This window comes from Hemiscyllium ocellatum, chromosome 38 (genome assembly GCF_020745735.1).
Source record: "Hemiscyllium ocellatum isolate sHemOce1 chromosome 38, sHemOce1.pat.X.cur, whole genome shotgun sequence".
Classification (NCBI taxonomy): Eukaryota; Metazoa; Chordata; class Chondrichthyes; order Orectolobiformes; family Hemiscylliidae; genus Hemiscyllium; species Hemiscyllium ocellatum.
This window is the reverse complement of record NC_083438.1, coordinates 39,987,635-40,000,141: the sequence shown is the minus strand read 5'-3', so window position 1 is coordinate 40,000,141 and position 12,507 is coordinate 39,987,635. Positions and strand designations below refer to the sequence as shown.

Here is a 12,507-nt window from a genome sequence, read left to right as displayed (position 1 = left end):
CACTGAAGGGGGTGGGGAATGGCCAAGTGGTATTATCGCTGGACTGCTTATCCGGGGATCTGGGTTTGAATCCCACCACGACAGAAGAACTCAGTAAAACCTGGAATTAAGAATCTAATGCCGACCGTGAATCCATTGTGGGGAAACCCCCATCTGGGTCACTAAGTCCTTCAGGGAAGGGAACTGCCATCTTTCCCTGGCCTGGACCTACACGTGACTCCCAACCCACAGTGATGTGGTTGACTCGGAACTGTTTGCTGGGTTTTCAATGCTAGCCTGACCAGCAACCCCCTCATCCCGTAAGGGAGTTTTAACAAAAGAAAGATTTGGGTTGGAGGGAGGGGGAGAAGGAAGGGTGCGTGTTGGGGGGAGTTTCCCTCTCTGTAGCCCCTCCTGAGTCGGAAGTCGCAGTCCATCTTCTGTTTTCTGTTACCCGACCCCTCCCACAGCATGAAAATCAAGCACACTTCCCCTCCCCTCCCCCACATCCCCCTCCAACCCCACCCCACCACCCCCCCTCCAACAGTCTGCCCCTTGAGGTCAGTCCAGGGTCACCATCCCCTCGCCCGACTCCACTTCACACCAAAGTCGACAATTGCCCAGTGTGTCCTGTGTGAACGGAGTAGGTGCTGACTCCACCATCGACTGTGGATGCTACCATCGAGCCATTGGAGGGCTGTCAGGGGGAGGGGGTGGGCAAAAGAAAGAGGGAGACCCGTTAGAGAGATTTCCACCTCACACGCATCAACAGCGTTCATCTGACCGCGAGCTTAAACATTTGCGAACAGCTGAGGAAAAGCGAAGAGACTGTATTTTCTTGTCCCCCTCTGGAACGCATCAGGACACATGCAAGAGTGCCAAATCCGAAGGGAACAACGATTAACACCATGCCCACAAAACGACGGGCTGATCGATTTTGTGACGATGCTGCTCCTTCAACAAGGCTACCTTGTCCTCGAGCTCGCTTTCGGGGGGAGGGTTGTAAAGGCAGGGGTGCAGAGGTGTCTGCGTTGATCCACTTGAAGAAGCTTTTAGAGTTTTAGCATCATCCACTTGCACAATGGAAGGGGATCGGCCAATTCTCCCAGCTCAGCCTATCCCCGGTTAGGGTAAAGCGAGGACTGCAGATGCTGGAGGTCAGAGTCGGGAGTGTGGTGCTGGAAAAGCGCAGCAGGTCAGGCAGCGTCCGAGGAGCAGGAGAATCGACGAATCAAGCATTCCATGCCCGAAATGTTGACCCTCCTGTTCCTCGGGTGCTGCCTGACCGGCTGTGCTTTTCCAGCACCACACTCCTCGATTTCTGCTTAGGTATGGGTTGGTTTGAGCAGTTTCCCTGTTCGGAGCGAACTTAAGTTGGGAAATCCAAGAAACAGCTGCAGCGGGAGGGAGATCCAGGCTGAATCTCTCTCTCTCTCTCTCCTCTGAGAGTGTGTGTTGATTTTGCCTTTAGAGCCAAGGGGGTGTTTTATGGGGATTGCTGCAAGCATTGGGAACAGCATTGTTAGGTTGGGATAGACTGTTGGGTTTTCAGGTAGGGTAGTTTATTCAGTATTCTGTTGTCTTTTGTTTGTGCTTCAGCCGGTAATCTTGTAAATAAATTCTGTTTTCTTTTAAACCGAGGGGATTTGACCAGCTACATCACTTCGGAATATCCCCACACTACAGGAAGGATGGAATTGTACTGGAGAGTGTGCAGAGGGAGATTCTGTCCTGGGATGGAACATTTCGGTGATGGATAAGCACCGGCTGTTTCCTTTGGAGCAGATGTGATGGAAGGTGGACCTGATAGAGGGGTATAACAGTATGAGGGGCATGGACTGGGTGGGTAGGAAGCAGCTGTTCTCCTTAGTCAAAGGGTCAGTAACAAAATGCAGCATAACTTTAGGGTTTAGCGGGGAAGTTAAAGAGAAATGGAGGGCTGTAGAAACAGAGAGAGACGGGGAGGAATCTCGTTTCTCAGGGGACGTGAGAAAATCCCTTCCCCGACAGGGCAGAGGAGCGACGGGCAGCTGAATATTTTCCAGGTCGGGATTTCCGAGGGGCCGAGGGAGTGACGGAGCAGACAGGATCTCCCCTCGGCCAATCAGACCCCTGATCCGTCGGCGTTGGGATCGCAGGTGATGAGGCATTCTTGCGCGTGTGTCCTGACCGAATACTTCGGCTCTCTTTCAGGGAACTCCGAGCTGTTCGGGTGGAATCCGTGCCCCGTGGAGACAGAGCGGGCTGGCCGGATACGCTCCCCCCCCCCCCCACCCCAACGCTCACATGGCACTTGCCTCTCCCCCCCCCCCCCCCCCATCCACTCCGGGCGTAGTTACCGGGTAGCTGCTGTAGACAGATTCCGGACGGGAGCTGTAAACTGGAGTGGGGGAGACGGACCGCTCCAGGCCTTGGTTCTGACTAATCCACGGGATCACCTGGGAACGCAAGGAACAATCACGCCGTCAGAGACGCGGAGCTGGGTGAGGTGGGAAACCTCACAGCCATCCCCCTCCCCTACACCCACCTCCCGTCACCTCTTGGACGCAAGAGAGGTCTCGTCCGTCCTCTGGCCCTGGTGAAAGACCGACCCCTCAGAACAGATGTGGGATCTCGTCCCCTTGGGAAGCGGAAACTGTGAATGCAGAGGGAAGAGGCTCTGACACAGCGCGGGCCCGAGGGTTCGGGCTGGGAGCGAGGAGCATATATCGGAGAGCCGTGGGGTGGGGGTGTCTCGGGGGTCAGCTGTTCCAGGGTCGGTTAGATTTCCGGGAACCTCTGGAGGAAGTGCGGAGGGTGAAGTTGGAATTTAAGCAATAGAGGAATGCAAGTCCCTCCCAACGCTCCCACCCCGCATACCGCCCCCAAACACTCAGCCCCCACCCACCCCCCACCCCTCAGTCCAGTCTCACTTACCTTCTCCTTGCTGGAGCTGAAGGCAGCCATCTTTGCTACTTTCTCCTTCTGGGTGCCTGTGTATTTATGGGGGGAAGGGGGGAGGGGGAGGGGGTGGGGAGGGGGAGTGGGGGCAGTACAGAGGGTCAGTGCGGAAGTGGACAGCCCTGCAAAGGTTCCGCAGCAGTTAACCCACCCCCCCTCACCCACCAAAACCCTGCCCCCACCCAGCCCTGACGCCCCCCTCCCAACGTCCCCACATCCCCCTCCTCACACTCACTCCCCTCCCAACGTCCACACACCCCCCTCCTCTCCTCACACCCCCTCCCCTCCCAACACCCACACATCCCCCTCCTCACACCCCCTCCCCTCCCAACGTCTCCACACCCCCCTCCTCTCCTCACACCCCCTCCCCTCCCAACGTCCCCACATCCCCCTCCTCACACTCCGTCCCGTCCCAACGTCCACACACCCCCTCCTCTCCTCACACCCCCTCCCCTCCCAACGTCCCCACATCCCCCTCCTCACACCCCCTCCCCTCCCAACGTCCCCACATCCCCCTCCTCACACCCCCTCCCCTCCCAACGTCCCCACATCCCCCCCTCACACTCCCTCCCCTCCCAATGTCCACATTTCCCCCTCCTCACACCCCTCCCCTCCTCACATCCCCACCTTTCCCAACCACCCTCCTCTCTCCACATCCCCTTCCCACCCCTCCCAACCTTCGCAATCCCCCAACCCCTCTGAAACCCTCACTCCGCCAATCACACTGAAGGAACGGCCGATAGATTTCCAAGTCGGGATGGGGAGGGGCTCGGAGGGGAACTTGCAGGGGGGGTGGGGTTCCCATGGACCTGCTGCCCCTTGTCCTTCCAGATGGAAGTGGCCGTGGGTTTGGAAGGTGCTGCCTGAGGGTCTTTGGTGAGTTTCTGCAGTGGGTCTTGTAGCTGGTACAACACTGCTGTTACTGAGGGGGGGTGGGGGGAGGGAGGGGATGGTACACACTGCTGTTACTGAGGGGGGTGGGGGGAGGGAGGGGATGGTACACACTGCTGTTACTGAGGGGGGAGTGGGGGGAGGGAGGGGATGGTACACACTGCTGTTACTGAGGGGGGTGGGGGGAGGGAGGGGATGGTACACACTGCTGTTACTGAGGGGGGTGGGGGGAGGGAGGGGATGGTACACACTGCTGTTACTGAGGGGGGTGGGGGGGAGGGGATGGTACACACTGCTGTTACTGGGGGGGGAGAGGGGAGGGGATGGTACACACTGCTGTTACTGAGGGGGGAGGGAGGGGGGAGGGGATGGTACACACTGCTGTTACTGAGGGGGGTGGGGGGGATGGTACACACTGCTGTTACTGAGGGTGGGGATGGTACACGCTGCTGTTACTGAGGGGGGGAGGGACGGGATGGTTCACACTGCTGTTACTGAGTGGGGAGGGAGGGGATGGTACACACTGCTGTTACTGAGGGGGGGGGGAGGGAGGGGATGGTCCACACTGCTGTTACTGAGGGGGGAGGGAGGGGATGGTACATACTGCTGTTACTGAGGGGGGGGTGGGAGAGGGAGGGGATGGTACACGCTGCTGTTACTGAGGGGGGGTGGGGGGGAGGGAGGGGATGGTACACACTGCTGTTACTGGGGGGGGGAGGGGGGAGGGGATGGTACACACTGCTGTTACTGAGGGGGGGAGGGAGGGGGAGGGGATGGTACACACTGCTGTTACTGAGGGGGGTGGGGGGGATGGTACATACTGCTGTTACTGAGGGGGGGTGGGAGAGGGAGGGGACGGTACACACTGCTGTTACTGAGCGTCGGCGGTGGGGGGTGGGTGAGGGAGGGGATGGTACACACTGCTGTTACTGAGGGAGGGGATGTTTGTGGGTGTGGGGCCAATCCAGCCAGGGGCTGCTTTGTCCCTGGATGGTGTTGAGCTTGTTGAGTGTTGTTGGAGCTGCCCCCATCCAGGGGCAAGTGGGGAGTATTCCCTTCCCCTCCTGCCTTGGGCCTTGTCAATGGTGGGACAGGCTTTGGGGGGAGTCAGGAGGGGAGTTACTCGCTGCAGGATTCCCAGCCTCTGACCTGCTCTTGGAGCCGCTGGGTTGATGTGGTGGGTCCAGTTGGGTTTCTGGTCATTGGTAACCCCCAGGATGTTGACAGTGAGGGATTCAGTGATGGTGACACCATGGAACGTCAAGGGACGGTGGTTAGATTTTCTCTTATTGGTGATGGTCATCGCCTGGCATTTGTGTGGCGTGAATGTTACTTGCCACTTGTCAGCCCATCTCGACTTCGGACCTGGGCTTGACCAAGGCGTGATCTGTTCGATCATTCTTACACCCATCTAGGGCAAGTATCCCATCATACCCCAGGCTTGTGGCATGTCGATGGTGGGACAGCAGCTGGGAGAGGGATTCTGGGCCTGAGTGAACAACTCTGGTGCCTCTCCCAGTTCAATATCCCCACCCTACCCAGGATTCCCCCAGCCGTTAATGTCACCCGACCCCAGCCTCCAACCTCGCAGCCTCACTGACCGCCCCCCCCACTCCCCCTGAGGCTCCTCCTACGTCCCGGGACGGGAATCTCACTCACGTTTGCGTCTGACCAGAAGCACGATCAGCAGGATGAGGAGTATCAGGGCAGCAGCAGATCCAACAGCCACTCCCACCGCGCCCCCAACGGTCAGGCAGGAACCTGGGGAGGGAGACACCGTCAGTGCAGTGCAGTACTTCAGGACCTCTCTCATTTCTGAAGGCTTCCCATTTTCCAGCCGTCCCTTTACCTGCGAACGTCTGACCCCACGCAACTTTTGAAAGTCAAAATCTTCTCAAAATTGGCCTTCCTCCAATTTAGAACTTCAACTTTTAGATCTGGTCTATCCTTTTCCATCACGATTTTAAAACGAATAGAATTATGGTCGCTGGCCCCAAAGTGCTCCCCCACTGACACCTCAGTCACCTGCCCTGCCTTATTTCCCAAGACTAGGTCAAGTTTTGCACCTTCTCTAGTAGGTACATCCACATACTGAATCAGAAAATTGTCTTGTACACACTTAAGAAATTCCTCTCCATCTAAACCTTTAACACTATGGCAGTCCCAGTCGATGTTTGGAAAGTTAAAATCCCCTACCATAACCACCCTATTATTCTTACAGATAGCGGGGATCTCCTGACAAGTTTGTTTCTCAATTTCCCTCTGACTATTAGGGGGTCTATATTACAATCCCAATAAGGTGATCATCCCTTTCTTATTTCTCAGTTTCACCCAAATAACGTCCCTGGATGTATTTCTGGGGATATCCTCCCTCAGCACAGCTGTAATGCTATCCCTTATCAAAAATGCCACTCCCCCTCCTCTCTTACCTCCCTTTCTATCCTTCCTAGAGCATTTGTATCCTGGAACATTAAGCTGCCAGTCCTGCCCATCCCTGAGCAATGATTCTGTAATTGCTATGATAACCCAGTCCCATGTTCCTAACCATGCCCTGAGTTCATCTGCCTTCCCTGTTAGGCCCCTTGCATTGAAATAAATGCAGTTTAATAACAGCTCCCCAGTAGGGAGTTACAGACTGGAATCTAATCGAGGTGTTCGAGGTGGTTTATATACAGAATAACAGATACCCCGGGAGGGAGTTACAGACTGGAATCTAATCGAGGGGTTCGGGGTGGCTTATATACAGAATAACAGATACCCTGGGAGGGAGTCACAGACTGGAATCTAATCGAGGGGTTCGGAGTGGTGCATATACAGAATAACAGATACCTGGGAGGGAGTTACAGACTGGAATATAATCGAGGGGTTTGGGGTGGTTTACATACAGAATAACAGCTCCCCAGGAGGGAATTACAGACTGGAATCTAATTAAAGGGTTCGGGGTGGTTTATATACAGAATAACAGATACCTGGGAGGGAGTTACAGACTGGAATCTAATCGAGGGGTTCGGGGTGGTTTATATACAGAATAATAGCTACCCGGGAGGGAGTTACAGACTAGAATTTAATCGAGGGGTTTGGAGTGGTTTATATGCAGAATAACAGATCCCGGGAGGGAGTTACAGACTGGAATCTAATCGAGGGGTTCGGGGTGGTTTATATGCAGAATAACAGATCCCGGGAGGGAGTTACAGACTGGAATCTAATCGAGGGGTTCGGGGTGGTTTATATACAGAATAACAGATACCCCGGGAGGGAGTTACAGACTGGAATCTGATCTGCAGTTTGGTGATGGCGTATTCACACACACACACTTACCGACGACAGTGAGCTGTGTGGATGCGGAGAGTTGGTTGTTGTTTCGGTTGTTTGTAGCGATACAGGTATAGTTTCCTGTCTGGTTAGCCCTGAGACCAGAGAACGAGAGTACACTGCCCTGTCCAACAGCCTGGCCATTCAGTAACCAGGTGTATTCTGGGGTTGGCACGGATATGGCCTGGCAGGTCAGTGTGCCAACTCTACCAGCGAGGAACAGGCCACTGGTCGCACAGTCCGACTGGAAGACCGAGCGGATCTCAGCGTTTTCCGGACCATCTGCACCAACGGGAAAGATACAAACTCAGGAGCACGCCCATTGTACATCCGAGAGATCCGCACCCCCCCACCCACCCAGACACACAGCTCCCCCACCCCCACCACCACCACAAACCTCTCCTCCTGTGGACCCCGTACTCGCCTTCCTGCTCAATGACAATCCTCGGCAATTACTCCGGTGAGTAATGAGACTGGCGCTACATCAATGCATTCAGTCGGGGGTGAGTTTGTGAGAGGGATGGTGTGTGTTCACGTATCAGTGAGTATGAGCATGTGAGTGAGTTTGTGTGTGTGACTGAGTGTGAGAGTGAGTGAGTATCTAAGTGTGTGTGAGTGCGAGAGTCTCTGTCTGTGTTCAAACATGTACATGTCTGTCTTGTGTGTGTGTGTCTGTGTCAACATATTTGACTGCATTTGCCTCAGTCTGTTGTTTGGTGTGAGTGTGTAATATGAGTGAGTGTGTGAGTGTGTGTGTGTGTACGCGCACCACTGTATTAGAGTGTGTATGAGTATTTGTGTGTGTGTTTCTCTGTGTGTATGTGTGTTTGTTAACGTGTTTCTGTGTGTGTGTTGAGTGTGTGCTTGTGTGTGTCTGAGTGTGAGTGAGAGAGAGAGTGTGTATGTGTGTGTCAGTGCATATGAGTGTGTGTGAGGAGTTGTGTGTGCGTGTATGTGTTTCTTTGTATGTGTGAGTGTGTGTGTTTCTGTGTGAATGTGAATGTGTGTGTGTTTCTCTGTGTCTATGGGAGTGTTTGTGCCTGTATTTCTGTGTGGGTGTATTTTGGCTCTGTGTGGGGGGGGGTGTCGAAAAAGAGTCATGACAGTCATCTTACCATCTTAGACATCCCACACTATTGTACAGGGACAGGAGGGAAACAGAGAGAAAGTGACAGAGAGAGGGAGAGAGAGAGAGAGAGAGAGAGAGAGATGGGGGCGGGGGGAGTGACAGACAGAGAGAGAGAGACAGACAGAGAGAGAGAGCAGGAGACGGGGGTGAGGGAGCGAGAGAGACGGAGACAGAGACAGAAAGTGAGAGACAGACAGAGGGAGGCAGACAGACAGAGAAAGAGAGAGACACAGAGCAGGAGAGAGGGGGGAGAGAGAGACAGAGAGAGAGACAGAGAGAGAGAGAGAGAGAGAGGCTCCATGTACTTACAGAACACAGTGAGGGTCTGGTTGGCAGAGCTCTGACTGATCGGGTTCTGGATGGTACAGCTGTACGTGCCCGCATCTCCTCGGCTGACAGACTGAATCTGCACAATGTTCCCGGAGACAGAGACTCGGCTGTTGTTAGTCAGAGAGCGCCCATCCTTCATCCAACTCGAGGTCACTCGTGAGCCAGTCAGAGAGCTACAGGTCAGTGTGACCTCAGACCGGCCCTCAAACACTTCAAGGGGAGTCATGGCTATCGACACGTTGGTGACCATCACTGGGGCAACCAAAAAGGAAGAGGACACTGTCAGCAATTACCCACATTCCCACAGTCACACTGACCCTCCGACAGTGCCCACTCCCTCAGCACTGACCCTCCGACAGTGCCCACTCCCTCAGCAATGACCCTCCGACAGTGCCCACTCCCTCAGCACTGACCCTCCGATAGTGCCCACTCCCTCAGCACTGACCCTCCGACAGTGCGGCACTCCCTCAGCACTGACCCTCCGACAGTGCCCACTCCCTCAGCAATGACCCTCCGACAGTGCCCACTCCCTCAGCACTGACCCTCCGATAGTGCCCACTCCCTCAGCACTGACCCTCCGACAGTGCGGCACTCCCTCAGCACTGACCCTCCGACAGTGCCCACTCCCTCAGCAATGACCCTCCGACAGTGCCCACTCCCTCAGCACTGACCCTCCGATAGTGCCCACTCCCTCAGCACTGACCCTCCGACAGTGCGAAACTCCCTCAGCACTGACCCTCCGACAGTGCCCACTCCCTCAGCACTGACCCTCCGACAGTGCAGCACTCCCTCAGCACTGACCCTCTGACAGTGTGGCATTCCCTCAGCACTGACCCTCCGACAGTGCCCACTCCCTCAGCACTGACCATCCGACAGTGCCCACTCCCTCAGCACTGACCCTCCAACAATGTGGCATTCCCTCAGCATTGACCCTCCAACAATGCGGCACTCCCTCAGCACTGACCCTCCGACAGTGCGGCACTCCCTCAGCACTGACCCTCCGACAGTGCCCACTCCCTCAGAACTGACCCTCTGACAGTGCGGCACTCCCTCAGCACTGACCCTCCGACAGTGCAGCACTCCCTCAGCACTGACCCTCCGACAGTGCCCACTCCCTCAGAACTGACCCTCTGACAGTGCAGCACTCCCTCAGCTCTGACCCTCCGACAGTGCCCACTCCCTCAGCACTGACCCTCCGACAGTGCAGCACACCCTCAGCACTGACCCTCCAACAGTGTGGCATTCCCTCAGCATTGACCCTTCGACAGTGCCCACTCCCTCAGCACTGACCCTCCGACAGTGCCCACTCCCTCAGCAATGACCCTCCAACAATGTGGCATTCCCTCAGCATTGACCCTCCGACAATGACCACTCCCTCAGCACTGACCCTCCGACAGTGCGGCACTCCCTCAGCACTGACCCTCTGACAGTGCCCACTCCCTCAGCACTGACCCTCCGACAGTGCCCACTCCCTCAGCAATTACCCTCCAACAGTGCCCACTCCCTCAGTACTGACCCTCCGACAGTGCCCACTCTTTCAGCACTGACCCTCCGACAGTGCAGCACTCGCTCAGCACTGACCCTCTGACAGTGTGGCATTCCCTCAGCACTGACCCTCCGACAGTGCCCACTCCCTCAGCACTGACCCTCCGACAGTGCCCACTCCCTCAGCACTGACCCTCCAACAATGTGGCATTCCCTCAGCATTGACCCTCCGACAATACGGCACTCCCTCAGCACTGACCCTCCGACAGTGCGGCACTCCCTCAGCACTGACCCTCCGACAGTGCGGCACTCCCTCAGCACTGACCCTCCGACAGTGCGGCACTCCATCTGCACTGACCCTCCGACAGTGCAGCACTCCCTCAGCACTGACCCTCCGACAGTGCCCACTCCCTCAGAACTGACCCTCTGACAGTGCAGCACTCCCTCAGCACTGACCCTCCGACAGTGCCCACTCCCTCAGCACTGACCCTCCGACAGTGCAGCACACCCTCAGCACTGACCCTCCAACAGTGTGGCATTCCCTCAGCATTGACCCTTCGACAGTGCCCACTCCCTCAGCACTGACCCTCCGACAGTGCCCACTCCCTCAGCACTGACCCTCCAACAATGTGGCATTTCCTCAGCATTGACCCTCCGACAATGCCCACTCCCTCAGCACTGACCTTCCGACAGTGCGGCACTCCCTCAGCACTGACCCTCTGACAGTGCCCACTCCCTCAGCACTGACCCTCCGACAGTGCCCGCTCCCTCAGCACTGACCCTCCGACAGTGCCCACTCCCTCAGCACTGACCCTCCGACAGTGCGGCACTTCCTCAGCACTGACCCTCCGACAATGCCCACTCCCTCAGAACTGACCCTCTGACTGTGCGGCACTCCATCTGCACTGACCCTCTGACAGTGCGGCACTCCCTCAGCACTGACCCTCCGAAAGTGCATCACTCCCTCAGCACTGACCCTCCGACAGTGCCCACTCCCTCAGAACTGACCCTCTGACAGTGCAGCACTCCCTCAGCACTTACCCTCCGACAGTGCCCACTCCCTCAGCACTGACCCTCCGACAGTGCCCACTCCCTCAGCACTGACCCTCCGACAGTGCCCACTCCCTCAGAACTGACCCTCTGACAGTGCAGCACTCCCTCAGCACTGACCCTCCGACAGTGCCCACTCCCTCAGCACTGACCCTCCGACAGTGCCCACTCCCTCAGAACTGACCCTCTGACAGTGCAGCACTCCCTCAGCACTTACCCTTCGACAGTGCCCACTCCCTCAGTACTGACCCTCCGACAGTGCCCACTCTTTCAGCACTGACCCTCCGACAGTGCAGCACTCGCTCAGCACTGACCCTCTGACAGTGTGGCATTCCCTCAGCACTGACCCTCCGACAGTGCCCACTCCCTCAGCACTGACCCTCCGACAGTGCCCACTCCCTCAGCACTGACCCTCCAACAATGTGGCATTCCCTCAGCATTGACCCTCCGACAATACGGCACTCCCTCAGCACTGACCCTCCGACAGTGCGGCACTCCCTCAGCACTGACCCTCCGACAGTGCGGCACTCCCTCAGCACTGACCCTCCGACAGTGCGGCACTCCATCTGCACTGACCCTCCGACAGTGCAGCACTCCCTCAGCACTGACCCTCCGACAGTGCCCACTCCCTCAGCACTGACCCTCCGACAGTGCAGCACACCCTCAGCACTGACCCTCCAACAGTGTGGCATTCCCTCAGCATTGACCCTTCGACAGTGCCCACTCCCTCAGCACTGACCCTCCGACAGTGCCCACTCCCTCAGCACTGACCCTCCAACAATGTGGCATTCCCTCAGCATTGACCCTCCGACAATGCCCACTCCCTCAGCACTGACCCTCCGACAGTGCGGCACTCCCTCAGCACTGACCCTCTGACAGTGCCCACTCCCTCAGCACTGACCCTCCGACAGTGCCCACTCCCTCAGCACTGACCCTCTGACAGTGCAGCACTCCCTCAGCACTGACCCTCTGACAGTGTGGCACTCCCTCAGCACTGACCCTCCGACAGTGCCCACTCCCTCAGCACTGACCCTCCAACAGTGCCCGCTCCCTCAGCACTGACCCTCCGACAGTGCCCACTCCCTCAGCACTGACCCTCCGACAGTGCGGCACTTCCTCAGCACTGACCCTCCGACAATGCCCACTCCCTCAGAACTGACCCTCTGACTGTGCGGCACTCCATCTGCACTGACCCTCTGACAGTGCATCACTCCCTCAGCACTGACCCTCCGACAGTGCATCACTCCCTCAGCACTGACCCTCCGACAGTGCCCACTCCCTCAGAACTGACCCTCTGACAGTGCAGCACTCCCTCAGCACTTACCCTCCGACAGTGCCCACTCCCTCAGCACTGACCCTCCGACAGTGCCCACTCCCTCAGCACTGACCCT

General features: G+C 57.0%; 1 protein-coding gene across 2 annotated transcripts in view; it reads right to left on the bottom strand.

The window, feature by feature from the left end:
- Nucleotides 1–510: 510 nt before the first annotated feature.
- LOC132833939 (carcinoembryonic antigen-related cell adhesion molecule 6-like) overlaps nucleotides 511–12,507 on the bottom strand; it is a 21,875-nt gene continuing 9,878 nt past the window's right edge. The window contains exons 4-9 of one of the 2 annotated variants that reach the window (XM_060852621.1): nucleotides 8,561–8,833; nucleotides 7,129–7,404; nucleotides 5,470–5,571; nucleotides 2,896–2,951; nucleotides 2,319–2,417; nucleotides 511–676 (exon numbers count right to left, since the gene is read on the bottom strand). In XM_060852621.1, coding sequence (XP_060708604.1) covers nucleotides 578–676; nucleotides 2,319–2,417; nucleotides 2,896–2,951; nucleotides 5,470–5,571; nucleotides 7,129–7,404; nucleotides 8,561–8,833 — 905 coding nt within the window. In that variant the 3' untranslated portion in view covers nucleotides 511–577. The remainder of the gene's footprint in view (nucleotides 677–2,318; nucleotides 2,418–2,895; nucleotides 2,952–5,469; nucleotides 5,572–7,128; nucleotides 7,405–8,560; nucleotides 8,834–12,507) is intronic. The other variant, XM_060852623.1, reaches the window with a different exon arrangement.